This window comes from Podarcis melisellensis (genome assembly GCF_964234715.1).
Source record: "Podarcis melisellensis genome assembly, chromosome: 8".
In the NCBI taxonomy this organism is placed as follows: domain Eukaryota; kingdom Metazoa; phylum Chordata; class Lepidosauria; order Squamata; family Lacertidae; genus Podarcis; species Podarcis melisellensis.
Genome location: NC_138540.1, coordinates 30566034 through 30585772, shown reverse-complemented (window position 1 = coordinate 30585772; position 19739 = coordinate 30566034). Strand labels below are relative to the sequence as shown.

General features: G+C 43.2%; 1 protein-coding gene across 6 annotated transcripts; it reads left to right on the top strand.

Annotated features, from left to right (window-relative positions):
* The first annotated feature begins 5314 nt into the window (after positions 1-5314).
* Positions 5315-18754, top strand: ZNF507 (zinc finger protein 507). 6 transcript variants are annotated; one of them, XM_081924018.1, is made up of 9 exons: positions 5315-5489; positions 7533-7583; positions 9647-9815; positions 10051-12161; positions 13554-13659; positions 15393-15507; positions 16262-16366; positions 17401-17535; positions 17908-18754. In XM_081924018.1, the coding sequence occupies exons 4-9, from the start codon at positions 10062-10064 to the stop codon at positions 18257-18259; spliced, it is 2913 nt and encodes a 970-aa protein (XP_081780144.1). In that variant the 5' UTR covers positions 5315-5489; positions 7533-7583; positions 9647-9815; positions 10051-10061; the 3' UTR covers positions 18260-18754. The 6 variants fall into 6 exon arrangements, with proteins under 6 accessions (XP_081780144.1, XP_081780143.1, XP_081780146.1 ...); XM_081924017.1 differs by having other exon boundaries at positions 7533-8826; XM_081924020.1 differs by having other exon boundaries at positions 7533-9815; positions 10051-10332; positions 10480-12161.
* Positions 18755-19739: the final 985 nt, after the last annotated feature.

The window sequence follows — 19739 nt, the reverse complement described above, 5'->3', positions numbered from 1 at the left end:
AATTTCCCTCATGCTTTGTAATAGTCTCCTCAGTATGCCTGAAAGGACTTGAGCCAAACTCTCACAATTTGTCCTTTGATCCAAATTGCTGAATTGTAAAGCAGGATGATGGGCACAATTAATTGTGTGTCCTCCTGACACGTTAATGTCTTGTCAGCAAGAAATTACAACCTCACCTCCCCAGAAAGAAAACCCCTACGGTTTTAAAAAACTGCTTTTTAACGCTATTTAATAGCTACTCTCCATCTTAAATAATTATCTAATTATAATCTGCTAATCCGATAATCATTGACAAGCAAGAAATGCCCAGTAATCAGGACCTGAACCCCACATAAGACTTTATTGCATCAAGCTGGACTTGGATTTTTCTACAGCTGTTTCATTACTGGCAAGCTTTCTTATAATGAATATGCTATTAAAAGTTTTTTTATTATTATTATTAATTTTCACATTAGTCATGTGGTAATTCTTCAATAAATTCCTCTGACTTCTGCATAAATAAGTTTCATTATTCCTCATTATTAAAAGAAACAAACACGTTCTCCTTTGCTGAAAGGAAGTCATATAATTAGATGACCTTCCTGCATATAATCATGAATAAAAAAGAGTCTGACAAGAAACGGGGAAATATTCAATCAGGCATTAGGACATTAACTACAGTTAGTCGAGACACGAGACGTTATTGCGCTATCAAATCCTCCCGGAAAGAATATTTTAGAGGCGCGACTCTCCAAAGGAGACTCTCAGTTTTACTATAGCATTAGACAAGTTCCCAGCTTCCCTGCCATTTATCACTGATTTCTTCATTTAGCTCTTTTAAACATGCTTTTAAAACATAGTTGATAAACTAGTAAAAATTGTATACAATGCAAATGACAGCCCAGATAAGTTTTATTGACTTAATGCTTGGGCCATAAAATGATAACAAACAGGATCGTTTTGATTTAGGGCATTCTCCCCCCCCCCCCGCGTGCTTTTTCTGTTTTTTAAAAAAAACCCTCACATTTCAATGGTAAGGCAGAAGTTGAACGTAGTGTTGCTGCCACCTCAAGGTCTCTGAGGAAAAATGTGACAGTTTATCTCAGTCTGCTTCTATCCGATGGGGCTTTATTGATACGGTGCTCAGTGGTGTAGTGGTAAATTTTGAAGTGCCGGGGGGCTCAGCTGGAGAGTCCCCATAGTTATGCCCCACACAGAAGGGGAGTAAAAAACTACAGGCAGCTGTACTGATTTATACACACAGAACAAAAGAACATCAGAATATAGCAAAACGCCCAATGCCATGGGCAGTTCCCTGTGAGCATGGTAGATTTTTCCAATAGCATACAACTTGCAAAGGGCACTGAGCTTTAACATCAGGTCTTCAATCAGCTGAAATGTGGGTTTTGGCTTTTTATGAGAAACACAAGCTATTTGGGAAGGAAGTGTTCTGTTTAAATTGCTAGTCTGAAGTGGGAACCACGTCAAAGGAAAGGAAAAGTGTACCCAGTCCCTGCTTGGTCTTTTCGCCCTCATTCTCCAACTTCTTGATGCTTTTGCCATCCTAGGCAATAAACAAATTAATAAATTCAAATCCAATTCAATTCGAATTGCTGAATCAGGCCAAGGATGGGCCATCTAGTTCAACATCCTACTCTCACAATGGCCAACCATATGCCTGTGGGAAACCCACAAGCAGGATTCAAGCACATGAGCGCTCTTCACTCCTGCTGTTTCCAGCAACTGGTATTCAGAAGCATTGCTGCTTGGGAGACAATAGCGTGCACCTCCAGGGGTGAAGTCAAACTGCTATGTTAGCAGCACCAAAGTGATCTCCCCAGGGCACAAGCCTGGGAAGTGTGTATGGAGGCCCTAGGCTGCCCAGATGAAAAGACCCCACTCTCAGCCTCACTGATGTAGTCCAGAGGAAAGCAGAACAATACATATGGCAGCTGCTTGGTTTCAGGAGCCAGAAGGAGGAATACAAGGTGCCACCCAACCGTCTTAGGGACTCCACTCCAGATTTGTGCAGGGTTTACTCCTTAGCCTTTTCTTCTCCCGGAGATATCCTGTAAGGCAACGAAGGTTTAGGATCAGAGTTTTCCTTCTCCTAGATGGGATACCTTTAGGATCAGAGTTTTCCTTCTCCTAGATGGGATACCTACCTTCCCAGGTTGACAAGCCCCGTCTACCCCCACTTCCATCTACAGCATGTGCAGAAACCAACTTCTTGACTGTTGGACCCACTATTGGGTGGAATCTACACACATTTAAAAAAACAAAACACTGTGAAAATGTTTTTTTAAAAAAGGTTTTGAATAATATATTGAATTTGCCATAGCTCACCATCGCCATCTAGTGTCACATTTGTATATTGCACTTTACATTTAAAATGTTTAATTTGAAGCTGTATAGCTGAGTCCTTGGTCTTGTCTGCTAAATCCACCAGGGGGGAAGTCTCTAACTCATGAATGGCTTGAGACCTATCGGTTACCCTCAGCTGGTTTAGCCGGCAAGTCGAAGACATTCCCAGGGTGTGGCCCCTGTCACATGCTGGCAGCTTCTAGGAGCCACAGGTGAATGCTGAGTGCAGGTGGGGGCCAAAGGTGGACAAACTATCACAGAAGGAACACAACATCTTCCCCTCTGCTTTCCTTTGGACCACATCAGCGAGGCTTGGAGGTGGAAGGCTCCATACGCACTGCCCAGGCTTGCACCCCAGGGTGGTAACTTTGGTGTTGCTAATACAGCTGTTTCACTTCACCCTCAGAGACACACTCCATTGCTTCTCGAGACAGAAAGGTGCCACAAAGTGGTGAATTTGTTCTGCTTTATTTGTTGTTCCGCAGTGCTTCCACGATGCTACCACATTGGCCCACAGTACATTTAAAATAATACTGTATAGTATTAGTCCACCTTAACCGTCATGGTTTCCCCCAAAGAATCATGGGAAGTGTAGTTTGTTAAGGATGCTGAGAGTTGTAGCTCTTCCCAGATCTACAATTATCAGAGTACTTTTAACAATTAATCCCTTTTCCCAGGAAACTCTGGGAACTGTAGCAGAGAATAGGTATCTCCTAACAACTCTCAACGCCCATAAGAAACTACCCTTCCCAGGATTCTTTGGGAGAGAATGGTGACTGTCAAATTGATATAGGGCTGCTTTACCTGTATGGTATAGATGTATTCTCATCTGCTGTCCAGAGAAGCTACAAAACACAACTAAAGTGTGACACCCACCCCAATGCTGTAAGATTTCAGCAGGAAGTTACAGGTTATGTGCTGATTGGAAATGAAGCAGTGTGAGCAGCCCAAAACTTCTGCAGGCATAAATAGTATTGAAAGCAGGATAGCGTACGATCACCCCAAGAGCATCAGGAGCACAAATCATGAAAGTACAATAACATCAGGGTTGTTCTTTTATCAGCATTGTAAAGGCGCTGAGCAACAATTGCATGCAAACTTATTGAATCACCAGGCTGCAAATTAGTTTAAATGAAAATCTGTCAGCTGTACTGGGTGCCAAGTGTTTTTTGCACATATTAAAAAGTAATAATAAGTTGGGGTTTTTAACAACAACAAAATGCTTCACCTGATTATTATTTTTTAATTCAGAAAAATATGCTGATATGAACACATCTGTAAATCTTTTTATAATAGAAGACCATGAAGTGTGCCTTGGTGATAAACAGCGAAATCTTGACCCCTGTTTAGGTCAATTTGAATCCTCAGGGAAGCCAACCTTTATTCCATAACATCTACTCATTCTTTGTGTCCCGGGTTCAAAGTATTTTCCAGTCATTAAGATGAATGGGATGCCTTAATGTTATTAATGAGTTAAGTAGCAGTGAGTTCCTCAAACGTAAGATTAAAGGATGTATTATATTTTATGTGTGCTTTGGGGTCATAAATTTACCTAGCCCAATGCATTTGCTGTACTTGCGAATGGGGAGCACACCGGAATCCCTTCAAACACTTTATAACAGGCACTTTATTATAAATGTAACACCTAATTGGGTCCCCAACAATCATAAATTTGCTGCACAGGATATTATATGGCATGCCGTCATGATGTGGCTACAGCTGTTGAGTGCATGGTGCTCAAAACACTTCAAAATCAGTGCTTGACGGAGAGCTCTGAGGATTCGGACATTTGGATGTCACCCATACAATTACATTAGAAGGAAACTGCCATCCTGCCTCCTTTGTCCCTACTCTGGTTGTAGGAGTCAGCGAGGATTCATGGCAACCAGCCTTTAATTTGAACAGAGCCTGGCACACGAATCTCAAGTCTGGCACCTGTTTTCCATGCCAGCAGGACTTGCAGATCCAGTGACGATCCAGAAATGTGTGATCTTTTGCCTGGCAGAAAGAAGCACAATGGGGGAAGAGCGTAGCATAAGGAAGCCTAACAAAGTTCTGATATTTCCCATTATGACAACTTGGGGGGGGGGGGGGAGGTTGGAAACATCAAAACTAATTTCCTTGGCTGGTGCGCAGAACAGTTGCTTCATCTGCCTATTGGGTCACCAAACACGGCTGCAGTTCTAATGCTTCATTTTTCCAGGTACAAATCCCACCAAAGGAAGTTTACCTCTGAGCAGCTTGAAACCAGAGAAGCATCTGCATGCATCCTTGTGGGAACCATCACCAAGGACCATTCAGTGCTTTCCATTTTCTTTGCATAGACATTGTTAGTCGTGGCCGACTCTGGGGTTGCAACGCTCATCTCGCTTTATTGGCCGAGGGAGCCGGTGTACAACTTCCGGGTCATGTGGCCAGCATGACTAAGCCGCTTCTGGCGAACCAGAGCAGCGCATGGAAACGCCGTTTACCTTCCCGCTGGAGTGGTACCTATTTATCTACTTGCACTTTGACGTGCTTTTCAACTGCTAGGTTGGCAGGAGCAGGGACCGAGCAACGGGAGCTCACCCCGTCGCGGGGATTCAAACCTTCTGATCGGCAAGCCCTAGGCTCAGCGCCACCCGCGTCCCTTGTTAGAGGGTAGGCAATATAATATTCTGCTTGCATAAACACGTTCTACGTTTTTTGCATAGATGCTTTGTATACATTTGCATATTCTGTGTGCATAAGTACTTTATTATATATTTATTGTTTAAACAGACGCCTTTGCGCGCGCACATTTATTCTGGTTGCATAGACGAGAGAGAGCATTTTATGCGTGGCGGTGGGACCGGGAGAGGCATCAGCTACTACTAGTGGAAGCCGCAACAACTACAAGCGACCGAGGCGCGCTCGTCTTTTGGGCCCAGCGCGAGGCACCTGAGCGCGAGAAGCCCGTTATGCTTGGTCACCATGGCAACAGGTGGGCGGGCTAGCGCAGGCGGAGGAGGTGAAACTTTCCCTCTCTGGTCACCTGACCGGGCCCCTCGGGCCACGTGATCCCTTTCCCATCGTCGCCATTTTAAAGCGGTGCTCCCTGCAGAGGCAGCAGCAGCGGGAGGGAGGAAAAAAGGAAAAGCAGAGCTCATTGAGGCTCCCCTGGGAAGGTGGGTGCGAAGGGGGGGCGGGGAGCGCGTTTTTCGAGGGGGCGTGTATGGGGAGGAGGGAAAAACGTCCCTATGAGCGACCGGGAAAGGGGTTGGGGGTCTCCCTTCCCCAGCCTTTTCTCTCAGCAGGCACCCGAGAGGAGGGGGAGAGGGTGGCAGGTTTGTTGGGTGGGAGACGCGTGGTGCTCAGCGCCCAGCACCTGTCACAGGCGTGGAGCATCTCCCCTCGACCCCGGTGAGGTAGAGTTGCCTTACCTCACACACTCAAAACGAGGGGAGGGGTGTGAGGGGTGGATATTCAGACGTTAAAGGAGCTAAGAGCAGCACGACGTCTGGGGGATTTTCCGCCGTCACTTTCCGGAGTTGGGGTATGGCTCCCTCCTTCCTTACGCATAACGGTCTGTGCACCTACTGCATTTATTGATGTATATTGGCCTTCCTCTTCTCTTGGCGCCACCTGGGGATATTGTCATTCACACACACACACACAGTTCCCTGTGCCATTCTTTTGGTGATTCCTTTCTGGTGCATTGATGTGTGTGTGCTTTATATGGTTTTACAAACAAATAGGCAGGCTCCCATTCTTCAGTCTAACATTTTTACACGCATCCTTTCTTAGCAGTGTTATAGGGGGGCCCATTAGCAGTGTTATAGTGCGCCCATCTCACTTAAGAGGCCAGGGGCCAGCGCTGTCCGGAGACACTTCCGGGTCACATGGCCAGTGTGACATCGCTGCTCTGGCGAGCTAGAGCTGCACACGGAAACGCCGTTTACCTTCCCGCTGGTAAGCGGTCCCTATTTATCTACTTGCACCCGGAGGTGCTTTCGAACTGCTAGGTTGGCAGGCGCTGGGACCGAGCAGCGGGAGCGCACCCCGCAGCAGGGATTCGAACCGCCGACCTTTCAATCAGCAAGTCCTAGGCGCTGAGGCTTTAACCCACAGCGCCACCTGTGTCCCCTAATATGCAAAAGTATGGCTTTAAAAACCAAGGAGCTGCTCCTCAGATGCATTTTTGGGCCAAAGGTCTGATTTGATTTGATTTTTATGCCACTGTCCATTCAAATAAATCCCAAAGCAGCTTAAAGACAATAACATAATAAAATATCACAGATATAGCGTAAGTCCTATTACAGAATTGTCAAATAATCAGTAAAACAATTGTTGTCTATAAAACGCTATTAACAAACCAGAAACTGAAAAAATAATCTGAGCATCATAGTTATGGCATAAGCAATATTACATGATTAACAGATCAACAAAACTTTTCTAATCTATAAAACAATAACTAAAAAATAAGCTAAAGCCGGGTTGTATGTCCAAAAAGAGTGGCAGCCCTTAAGAATGTGCACACACACATTTCTTCAAAACCATTGTTTCAAAGTGTCTTGACATGAAGATTGTATATGTTTTCCTTTCCTGTAATTCTCCAACTTCAGTCTACTTATTTCCCACACCCACCCCACTTAGAATCTCAGCCCTAATGAGCCCTCAAGCTCAGGGTATGATTCTGCTTTCCTACCAGTTTTCCGATCTCCACGAAACTAGTGTGCTGAACCCTACATTTCACTTACGCTCCTTAATGGTAAAAATTATTTCAGGCAAATTGTCACATGCACAGGATTGTGTTTTGTGTAACTCAAAAAAGCTATAAAATGCTAATAGAACTGGAAACCCTATATCTGGTGTTCTGCTTTCAAAAGTGCTGCAGAGGGAACCTGGTTAAAACTTTTCTTGGCTGGAGGTTGCAACAAGCTAACACTTTCTTATCAGTCTCAACCCTTTTGACTGCAGTGTCAATAGCATGCTTTTATAGGTTAAACAAAAAGTTTGTTTGTTTTGTGAAAAGTGAAAGACTCCTGCAAGCATAGTGTAAAAAAAAAAGCACAGCTTTCTTTTATTTTCTGTTTTAAGCATTAAAAAAGAGTGCCTGATTACTTCTAGATAAAGTAGTATTCAAAATGTAATGTCTGGTAAATCGTTTGGCAGGAATGCTCTTTAATTTGTTGCTATAGCTGCTTTTACTTGCAGGATTTTCCTTTTAGGATGTTCTTGCAGTTATGACGGATGAGGAAACTCTGGTTTGGTGGCTGCAGGTATAGTGTAATGTGAATTTACCTTTAGCGAAGTCAGACTTTGGGTTCACCTTGCCTTGTGTTGTCTACAGGGAGATTCAGGTTCATCAGATGATTGGGAAGGGGGGCTCTATAATTCTTTATTTCTCAGCCATTCATCCAAAATACCTGCTGCCTCCTCTCCCACCCACTGTTTTCCTCTGCTAGATTTAAAGGATATAAGGCCCTAGTATCTTTTGTTGTCTCTTGTGCAAAAAACCAGTTCTGGAGAGGTGTGATTCAGAATGACTCAAGAAGGGTTTAATCAAATCCCCTCTTCTTCAACCCCCAGCCCGCCACTCACCTTGGTTGCCTTACCTGATTTTTTTAAAAAGCCATTGAGGATAGAAAATAGCAAAAGAGCTACATTTCTGATTATGATTAAAACTTGATTGATTTGTTACCAAAGCAACTCAAAGCAACTTACAATAAATAATTAAACACATGTATTGAAACCATCATAAAACAAAACATAGGAAAATCTAAAAGAAAACCCTCTTCTTATAAGGCAGGATTGAAACATCTCCCCCACTCAAAGAGGCCATTGATATTTAAGAGCCAAATGCCTGGTAAATGCATGGCACCTAAAGCTATGTAATGATGGTGCCAGGTGATCTTCCCTGTGGAGAACACTCCACAAGTGGGGAGCCACCACTGAAAGGGCCTGTTCTCATGTTGCTACACAAGAAAGGGGCACACGTAGAAGGACCTCAGATGATGATTGCAGAGTCTGAGTTGGTTTATATGGGAAGTGGCAATCCTTGAGGTATTGTGGTTCTGAGCCACATAAGGCTTTGTGGGTCGAAAACAGCCCTTTGAATTGGGTTCAGAAACTAATTAGCAGCCAGTGCAGTTTGGCCAGGATTGTTGTTATATGCTCAAACTGTCCTGCTCTAGTGAGCAACCTGGCCACTCAATTCTGCACCAGCTGCGGTTTCTGAATTTCCTTCAAATGAGATCATCAGCATTGATCTTATCAACTCTTTTTTAGTTTGGTGAAAACATTCACCAAAGAGTTGCCAAAGAATGGATTGTCTTGATTATTCTTTGCAAGAAAATGCTACATTCTTAAAGACCAAAGTGTTTTGTGGCACTACAGCCTGTATAGGTCTACTCTGAATTAAATCCCACTTGAGTTCAATATGGCTTGGTTCCAGGTAAGTGGGTAAAGGATTGCAACTTACTCTGAAGTAAGTCCCAGTGAGTTCAATGGATTTCTTGTCTGGTAAGTATGTGCAGGATTCTAGTTAGTTCCCTTTTGAGTTGTCATTGGCAAAGCTCTGCTTCATCACGTGCCAAAAAACACCTAAAACTAGGGTGCAGATACTGAAGCTTGAACTCCTCAAACACAGGATAGAATATTTGATCAGTGAAGTATTTGTTGATTTCATTATGAAAATGTTCCTTCTGCTAAGGTGTTTTATTTTTAAAAGAATCCTACTGCTTTCACTTCATTTATAGATCCAAATGTTTGTCATTTTTAATTTGCCAGAATATTAAGGAAAGATCTGACAGTTTAATGTCATCTTATTCCCAGGTTGCTATTCTGTTGTCATTGCGATTTTGACTAAGCCAAGGCATACGTAGCTGAAGAAATTTAGTTTTCACACCATTGGTGTGGAATTATTTGAGCTTGTTTCATAGAATAGTGCATGTAGTAAATCATTCTGCAAATGAAAAGCATTCCCTGCCAATTGAATTGCTTACAGACTTTTCAAAGTGTTAAGTACTCACCAAATTTTATCCAGCTCAGTCTGGAATATTAAGACTTTTTCAGTCTTGCAGTCATGTTTCTGATCAGTTTTGCTTACTAAATCGCATAGCAAGCTTGCATGGTGTTGTTTGGTGATACTCTCACCTTAAAACTGTTTGAAAATGTCATAGTTAAAATGGAGGAATGGCATATGTGGTATTCTTGCAGATTTGATTGATGTTAGTCATTTGTACTGATCTTTAGACCATCTTCTGCTCAAGGGTGCTCATTCTTTAGCGTTCAAGTGCTTAATAACTTCATCCTGTCTCAAATTAACATTCTCTTTTCACAGTTTACTGCCATGAACGTTTTCAATTAGCTATGGAGCGGGAACTCCCAGGGCACTTGCAAGAGATCAACAGACAGATGTTCAGATCAAGGAAACTCTGCATTGGTGCACAGGGATGACTTCATCCCTAATCGCCTCTGCTAATAGAGTGCAAGCACAGCTGAGACAAATGGTGAGGTTGGCAAGGAGGAGGAAAAGCTCAGGTCCCCTTTCCTCCTGAACAACTACATTGAACAGTTGGAGGTCCATTCTTTGTATGGAATATCATTTAAGATGTAAAGCAGCTTTTAAAAGGGGCTGGATGACTTGTGCATCTGTTTAAGGTGCATGAACTGATTGACTGCAACATTTATGCCATTGTGTTCCATAAGCTTGATGTTTTGTAACACAGCAATGTACATTTTAAGTTTCAGATATTATGGAAGAAGGCAACACTATTACAGCAGTAGTCTCAAACATTGGGGAACCGGAAGCTGTACTGATCTCCGAAGCAGTTGTAAGCCCAACTTCAGAAAGTGGTGAAGACCAGAGAAAGTGTAACCCTGACCCACTAATCCAGGTCATCCAAAAGCTAAGCAAGATCGTTGAGAGTGAGAAGTCACAAAAATGCCTTTTAATAGGGAAAAAGCGCTTGCATCCCGAGGTGTCCCTGCTGTCACTTGACTCACAAAACCTCCCAGAGATCCCAGGTAAAACCATTGAACTGCCTGCCCTGGGCACGATAAATATAGAAGATTATTATGTGACAGACTGTCCTCCGCAGAATAAAAGGAAGGTGGTTTGCTACCAATGCAGTCTCTGTAAATCTCTATCTCCCACTCTCCCTCTCTTAAAAGAACACGTGAAACAACATGGCCAGCAGAACGAAGTAATACTTATGTGCTCAGTGTGCAATTTTGCCATGAGAAGCCTAGAAGAGTTTGAAGCTCATGTGAGGCATCACCCAGAGAACAGCAACACTCTTTCAAAGGAGCAGCAGCAATGTGCAAGTTTTCCTAGTACCACTTTGCATGGTCCAGTGGAAGGTTTGGTCAATGCCAGCACTGATCAGACAGCACAGCTTCAGTCTCCCCGTCCAACGGAGAAGGGGAGGCAAAAATGGTATACATACGAGCAGTACGGCATGTACCGATGCTTAATTTGCAGCTACACTTGTGGTCAGCAAAGAATGTTGAAAACGCATGCCTGGAAGCATGCAGGCGAAGTCGACTGCTCATACCCCATATTTGAGGAAGAAAATGAACAAGCTACGTTGCAGGACCCTGCTGTATCGGGTGTTCCTCGCAACGTGGATGCCGTTGTCCTCGCACTAGAAAATAATGAACTGGGTCTCTCTGGTGACCAGGCTGTTCAACTCCACATTTGTAGCTCTGAGCAAATGGTGTATAAAACCTCCTCGGCAGAAGAGCCTGTGAAAGAGGAGGCGCTCCTAAGTCAGTCGGCTGCTCTCTCGCCCACAGGCAGAGGAGCAGAAGAGACTCTGTCAGATACCGATCAGGAGCAAGACAACTTGATGACCGACAGCTTGCTTTCCTCCGCCCAAAAAATCATTAGCTGCAGCCCAAATAAAAAAGGCCACGTTAACGTCATAGTTGAACGTTTGCCGAGCGCCGAAGAGCCTGTCTTGCAGAAGCCTTACTCTATGGACACTGACATTGAAGCTGAGAAGAAAATAATCTCAGAGCAAGCTCGTGTGGCACGCGATGGGGACGTTTATCATATGGACAAAAGCTCTGTGGAACTCGAAGAAGTCATAATTGGATGGAGCAGCGCGGAGAAGAAAGATGGCGATTTAAACCCTGGTAGAGCCAAAGCAGCGGATGAAAACGCGCCTCCCACCAGAAGAAGAACAAATTCGGAGTCCTTGAGGCTGCACTCCCTGGCTGCCGAAGCGCTCGTCACGATGCCCATCAGAGCTGCAGAGCTAACCCGGTCAAGCCTCAGAGCTTTTGCCGAGGTGAATTCTATAGGTTCAGAGGCTGGGCAGAGGCCAGTTGACAACAGCTACGTCGCCCATTCTAAGCTGGTGACCTCCCTTAAAACAGAGGAATTGGCAGGCCTGAACCAAACGGACTGTGCTTTCATGGAAATACAGAAGGATAAGCCAGAGCTGGCTGAAGGTCCCATTAAAATGGGCATCAGCATGTCCCTGCTCACCGTCATTGAAAAGCTGAAGGAGAGGACGGACCAGAACGCTTCCGACGATGACATTCTGAAGGAGTTGCAAGACAACGTGCAGTGCCAACCTGCAGCCGATGCCAACGTGCTGGGGAGCAACCTGGTGGAATACATCCCCAATGTGGATCGCCCCTTCCGATGCCGCCTGTGCCACTACAGTAGTGGCAACAAGGGGTACATCAAGCAACACTTGCGGGTGCATCGCCAGAGGCAGCCCTATCAATGTCCTATCTGTGAGCACATAGCAGAAAACAGTAAGGATTTGGAGAACCATATGATCAACCACTGCAAAACCCGAATGTACCAGTGCAAACAGTGCGAAGAATCCTTTCATTATAAGGTGAAGTGTTTTTACTTTTGTGTTTGCCGGTTTTTTTACTGTTTCTTGATTGCTCTGAACTACGTGAGCCAGAGAAGTTGCAGCTTGTCATGACAGGCTTAACTGGGGCAGTCAATTGCAGTCGATGATGGTTGGTTGCCAGAAACGTCCCATTGAGATTGCTAGCACTGGAGTGTCTCAGTGCCTGAGTAATGGCCTTGGAATCAACGACTGGATTGTTTGTCAAAACCTGTAAGTCAATTCAGAAGTGGGTCAGAACTTTATTTCAGCCTCTTCAAAGCTGGAGTTAAGCTTGTAGTAATAAGGCAGGTAGAACTCTGAACTCAGCCAATAGACGCAGCAATTTTGGAAAACCCAAACCATAGCATTATACCTCCCCCCCCCCTTTTATAAACCAAAGGACATACCTTTTAACACTTGAGTATCTTAACAATGGGACGCAGGTGGCGCTGTGGGTTAAAGCCTCAGCGCCTAGGACTTGCCGATCGAAAGGTCGGCAGTTCGAATCCCTGCGGCGGGGTGCGCTCCCGCTGCTCGGTCCCAGCGCCTGCCAACCTAGCAGTTTGAAAGCACCCCTAAGTGCAAGTAGATAAATAGGGACCGCTTACCAGCGGGAAGGTAAACGGCGTTTCCGTGTGCGGCTCTGGCTCGCCAGAGCAGCAATGTCACGCTGGCCACGTGACCCGGAAGTGTCTCCGGACAGCGCTGGCCCCTGGCCTCTTGAGTGAGATGGGCGCACAACCCCAGAGTCTGTCAAGACTGGCCCGTACGGGCAGGGGTACCTTTACCTTTACCTATCTTAACAATTCCTGTGTCTGAAGAGGAACGTAACAATTCTGATTGTTATATGCCATTTTTCTTAAAGCAGCTTAAGTGCTATACAATAAACTATATAAATAGAAAAATTACAAGAAAAGCCCTTCATCAAGTTAAAGCCTAATAATAAAAAGTTAGAGTGCATGACTATTCTACCATGTTGGGGTACAAACCAGGGTCTTCCTACAGCTCTTGGTGGAGTGGTGGGTGGGTGGGTGGGTGGAACCTTGTTACCTATTTATTAGACCAGGTAATGGTAATTCTACTTTGTGGTGCTCTTCTAAATCTACGGAGCTCACTCAAATTTGGGCAACTGAAAAGTCTGCTTTCCCATTATCCCTGCTTGAGTTGGAAACTGTGTTTCTCTCCTCACCCCCATGCAGTTGGTTAGTGATCATGTGTCTTGAGCTCCTCTTTAAAAATCTTCTTGATTTGTATTGTCATTTTGTTTGGCTGCCTGACAGATAAGTAATCACAGACGACGTCTGGCAGGAAAATAACGAGAGTTCAGTATGGAGGTTCAGCCACTCTGTATTTGCACCCTTTTAAAAGACGGTACTCCTGTTTGCTTTGCAGAGTCAGCTTCGAAGCCACGAGAGAGAGCAACACAGCCTTCCAGACCTCTACTCGATGCCGCCGTCTGACAGCCTAATAACTTGTAGCAAAGTGGATGAAAGAGTCGGTACTGTCTGTCTTTTTCACTCGCTTAGTGATAACATTGGGCCAGTTTAAAAAGTTGAGCTCAACATGCTGGAGGTTCTTGAGAATCCCTCGGCTGTGGCAGTGACTTTTAACTGTTAAAAGCCAATGCTACATTCATTTTCCCAGTCGCCCATAGTACCTGAGCAACAGCACTGCCACTGCCAGGAATATGCAGCATTAGTATGCAGATATGGTTATGGGGCTGTTAAAGGTAGCACCCGCTTCATGGAGAATCACCAGAGGAAAAAACTTTTCAGCAGTTGCTACATAGGGCTTTTAATCACTTGATCGTATAGCACAGCCTTCTGCAGCTCCAGCCCTCTGGATGTTTTGGACTACAACTCCCATCAACTGCCTGGGGCTGATGGGCATTGTAGTCTGAAACATCTGGAGGGCACAAGATTGGGCAAGGCTTTTGTAAGGTCTTCCAACTAGGCAAACAGTATGGAAAGAAGCTTGTTCCTCCCTTTGCTACTGTCCACACCTTTTTAGAGAAGCGTGCCTTTTACCTGAAGAGCCTCTGAATCAGAGGGAAAGGATGCTAATTTTTCTTGATGATGCACCCCTCCAAAATAAACAGCAAACACCTACGCCCTGCCGCAATGCTTAATGCAGGTTTTTATTTTAAAACCTGGGATTTGGAAGTATGACTTGACTGAACATGTTCCCCCTTTTAATAGCATTCATTAAATGAGAATTTAAGCTTTCTAAAGTAGTTTGGAAACTCTTTGCAGTCAAATTATGACACGATTGCAGGAAGGAAGCCCTCTTGTCAAACAGATGTCGTCTCTATAAAACAGCCCAAACCCAAGAAGTTTATGGCACAGCATCTGTTTATGCACGCGTTAATCTGAGCGGGAACATTTGTTTCATGTTTATGAAATCATCAGCGCCCCTGTTCATCGCGGCTGTGCTAGAACGTTAAAGGGATCTTTCTGCATATGATTGAATTCTAAATGTCTAATAATGTAGGGCGATTGTAATAACATGCATTACAGGAACACCTGCTTTTAGTGTTGGTTTGAAACCAGTCTGTTTGTTACACACCACAGGGCTTGGCCTTCCTTCACTTCCTGCCCTCCCTTCCGAGGATAAAAGCAGTTCCCAAACCTGTGACTCTAAAGCATGTAGTAAAAGGCAGAGTTGTGTTTTGTAAAACAACAAATCTTCGTGACATAATTGCATATAAAATATGGTGGTTTTAGTGATCATTAGGCAATATATTTTTATTTGCCTACAAATGTTATTTCTTTCATTGTTATTCAATTTAGATAAGAAATGGCTTAATTATTTACCAGGCTGGTCCAAGGCAACTTAGTGTCCTATGACACAGCACTGCATGATCCAGGAGCAATTCCCAGGACCCCCTTAATGAGGATGCTGCGATGCAACAACTAGGATCTTGAGAAGGACCTCTCATATTGTAGGTTTTCTTGGGCGCCCTTAATAGTAAGACCACCCTAAGTATCTGCTTGGATCACTTGTGTGGTTGGCCCAGACCTGATTATTTTAAAAGAAAATATGTACAAAAATTCCTGAATTAAATACCTTCCAGAACCAAAGCTGCAAGCCAAATCAAATGTGTGAACCAAACTCTATTCAACTGTTAGTATTGGGAGGTTAGAACCTAAGCAGGATCAGATTGTGCTGAAACAAGATCTGTCTTTCTGTTAAGGAAAACGATTTCTAAAAACTGTGTTGTATGTCATTTAGGGGATAGGATTTCAGTCCAGAAACTTTACAGATGCGACATTTGTGATTACACAAGCACAATGTATGTTGGTGTGCGGAATCATAGGCGGATTCACAACTCCGATAAGCCATACAGGTGAGCATATCTCTGGGGTTTTCTGTTACAGCTGGAATTTTTTGGATGTGTTTTCTTGCAGCTGTCAATTCTAAAGTTAGAACACAGTGGGCGATTTGAAATTGCCTAATTTTGAAGGAGTGTGTCACTTGCTACCAATTTACTCTGACAGTCACTTTAGAATCCACTGACATCAGTACAGTAAGGACCTGCAAGTAATGCATATTGAAATACCTAGTAAGGAGGTTCCTAAAAGCAGAATTGGAGCATGCTTGGGCCATATCCCATCAACCAGAGGACTAACAGCTGCCGGGTTATGCTAGAAGAATGTGGCTTTTTCCACCTGTTTCTTTTAAGCAGCCTAGAAAGGTCTGAAAGTTGAGGTAGAAAATATTCAAAACAAACAATAAGCAGATTTATCAAGTCTTTAATGTTTCTTTTTAAAATTCAGCACAGTTTTCCAGGAAACTCTTACCATTTGCATGATTCATCTGAAAGTTTGCCATTTTAAACTTCTAGATGGATAGAGCCATATTGATTGAACCACATGTTTAAGCAGACAGCTAACACCTCCAGAGGCCCTTAACCAATGACATTTTCATCTGAATAGCAGGCAGCCACCATTTACTTGACTACTGCACCGACGGATTCTAGAATGAATTATAATTGGCCAAACTTCCCTCCTTGTCCTCCCTTCCGCAATGCCCACCTCAGAGATGGTCTTGTCAAGAGGCTGAGGTTGCTGGGAACCAATTGCTTCTTTGTTTTCCTTCAGGTGTCGAATGTGCGACTTTGCCACAACAAATATGAATAGCTTGAAGTGCCATATGAGGCGCCATCCACAGGAGCACCAGGCAGTGCAGCTAATGGAGCAGTTCAAGTAGGTAACTGACTGCTTGGCAAGCCGGTGGCAGCTGTGGCCTTGTTAATACGGATAGTTTGAAGTTCAGATCACCAAACTTTTGCTAGAGATCTCTCACAAATTGCTTGGTTAAGGGATCATATCTGCCTTTGTATCTTGCTGCTGTTAGAGCCTGGTACTCTGGAGGCTCCAGAAAACCTGTAAAAAAAAACAACAACAACCCAGAAGTACCAGAGCTCTGGAAAACATAGGGGTCTCCCTCAGAATATTGGACGGTAGATACTTAGTAGTGAGGAAAATGTGCTGCGTATGTGCTTGGCGCACAAAGTCCTGGTACGTAAAATGTTCTGGGCATGGTTCCAATTTGTTCCAAATTAAATAGGCCTTGGAGAAGAAAAGATGGAAGTTGAATTTGATCTTTTTTTTTTTTTGTAGAAGTTGACTGTGACCTCTCATTCCAGGTCAGATTATTTGTCTATGCTATCCTGGTATTGTCTAATCACTGACTGGCAATGACTTGCCAGCAGAGGCCTTTCTTCGCACCTTCTACCAGAACCTTTTTATTTGGAGATGTGAGGGATTGAATACAAGGCCTTCTGCATGCACAGCACCACTGAGCTGTTGCCCCTTCCTTAGTTCCACAGAGAAATCTGTTTAGCAAGGCCCAGGGCAAATACTGTATTTATGTAGGTATGCTCCAGTGCATCTAACTATAAGTTAAATTCTCAGAATACTTGATATACTACAAATTTCGTTAACGTGTGTGATTTCTCATACTAGCTTTTTATTACTTTGGCGTTTATTTTAATACCTATTAATTCTGTTGTTATTGCCTAATGAGACTATGTATTAGTTCACCATGTTTGACAGACTTCAGTTTTAGGTATACTTTTTGGGGTAGAAATCTTTAAAATATCACATAAAAATGCATTGACAGCTAAACTAAACTGAGATAGAAATCAAAGGGTGTGCTGACCTTTTATAATTTGACCACATTTTGGGTAAGACATGTTGACCCCTCCTTCTTTCTCTTAATCTTTTTCCCCCTTCAGATGTTCGCTTTGTGGGTATGAGTGTAGCCATCCCCCTTCTCTCAAGTCTCATATGTGGAAGCACGCAAGTGACCAAAACTACAACTATGAACAAGTGAACAAGGCTATTAATGATGCAATTTCACAAAGCAGCAGGTGTGTGCGCATTTTAGGGTCACTATACCTGTAATATAGAGCACTATCTTAACAATTTGCATAGCAAGTCAGTTGCTTTAAGCAATATAGTTATTTAAGTTGTTGGAGTCTGGGGGGCATTGTGATTTCCCTGCTGGAAGCTCTTTTGCCAAACCTCCCACTTTCTCTTTACACTTGGGGAAAATTTTATAAGCTGTTTAGAGATTTGCTGCACAGTAGTGAAAGGGAGGGAAAGGGCTGGCGTACAAGTGAGAGATGCCAAAAGCAACTTGTACATACATTGAGCCCTGCAAACAGATCCTTAGACATTCTGTATTGCCATTTTCTTAGAATTTGTGTACTAAAAAGTCAACTACTTTCTTCCTTTCTTAGGTTCCCAGGTCAGCTGACTGGGAAGGTGACCGCTGATGGTTTATTTCCTTTGAAAAGCAACTCAGAGGGCTTGTCCTTTACGGACTCCTCTAACCAAACTGCTGACAAAACCGTGAATTCTGATGAAAATCAGAATCCTACTTCCACAACTAATACCTCATGCAATTTAGACAAAACTGCCGGTCTGCCTCACCTTGGCACAGAATACTGCGTCCTGCTCTTCTGCTGTTGCATTTGTGGATTTGAGTCCACCAACAAGGAGAACTTGTTGGACCATATGAAGGAACATGAAGGTGAAATCATCAACATAATTCTGAACAAGGACCACACAGCAACTCAGAGTGTAAGATAGGTGAAGCTGCTGCTTTAAAGGGTTTCATAAAGTGCTGTTTTCTTGTGTTCTCTTTACATCACCCGAACTACTTGCTAAAGCGAAAACTGTAAGTAAAAAAATGCAGTGATATTTCTAACGGTTGGAATGTTATGTATGTCAACAAGAAAATGGATTTATTTCACAAGCTCTTGAAGTAACTGAACAGTAAATACTCCATTTAGGGAAAGGTCTGCTGAAACCATTATCCTCAACTGACAGAGCCGTTTTCAATGCCTATTGCTAATCTAAAGCTTAGCCATATAATAGGAATTTCACACTAATGTGTTACCTTAAGGGGTTTACTCTTACTGCCTCAAAACTATCTAAAGGGGGTTAAATTCATTTTAGGTAAATTTTTAAAAACTGACATGACTGACTACATTTATGAAGCAGCATTTCCAGAAAGGGAGAGGGAGACTTGAGTGACTGCTTAGGCCTTATGGTTCCTCACTCTGTTACTGCTTCTCCTTTTTTTTTTAGAAAAGATAAAAATATCTGTATCTTCCTGCTGATACAGGCATCATAAAAAAGTAGCAAATTGTTTGGCTTAGGTTATTTCTTTCAGTATGAGATGCTGAGAATGTATAATTAAGTCTTGATGGACCTTAATGGTTCACCAGAACTTTCTCATATCTCTCTCTATAAAATCAGGCATTTCAGAATGCTAGAAGTGCCATAACTTGGATCAGAATGGGTAGGAACAAGTGGTCTTAGCTAAACTTTGAAGGGAGGTTTACCTCTTTATTAAATAATATTTAACACGCCAAAATCCAGTTTCTTGAGTACACAGAAATCGAAAACTCAATGGAAGTTACTAGCTTACCCCATTGTAACATTGTTATAAAATAGCCACTAAAACCACTTCATTCACACTTGTTTCCTACACCAGCCAGCGATGTTCCAAACACTTGTTTCTCAAAAGGAGCTGTTTTCATGCCTTCTAGAATACCTTGAGTTCCTGTCTGTGGTTTCAAGCTTCAGCTGCTTAACCGCCATTGACTTCAGTGGAAGTTCAGCAGCCTCCAATGTTATTTTTCTCTTGAAACTAGTGTTATGTTTCATTTGGGTGGAGCCCTCTCCCAGTTCTTGCCATATTGCTGCATTTCCCTTTGCTCTGGCAGTTCATTGCTTGTAAGCAGATTTGTACACAGATATTCATTATTTTCAGACAGCTGCAGAACTTTAAAAAATGTATTTATTATACATTAAAAGCTCAGCTTTCATGGTGCTAATTGAGTTTGGGTCACCCCCTGCCCCTCAAAATTTCTGAACTGTGAAGTTGGACCAATGGAAAATATTTTGTGTCATTTTTAAAGAAGCTTTAAATGTTGAATGCAAAAATATTTCAAGGCATTTTGTATAAAATCCAAACGAGAATCCCTGTTATTATTCAATCTGTTACTTGTTTCTAAACTAGGTGCATTTATAAAAAGTGAGTGCGTAAATTCACTGTACAACA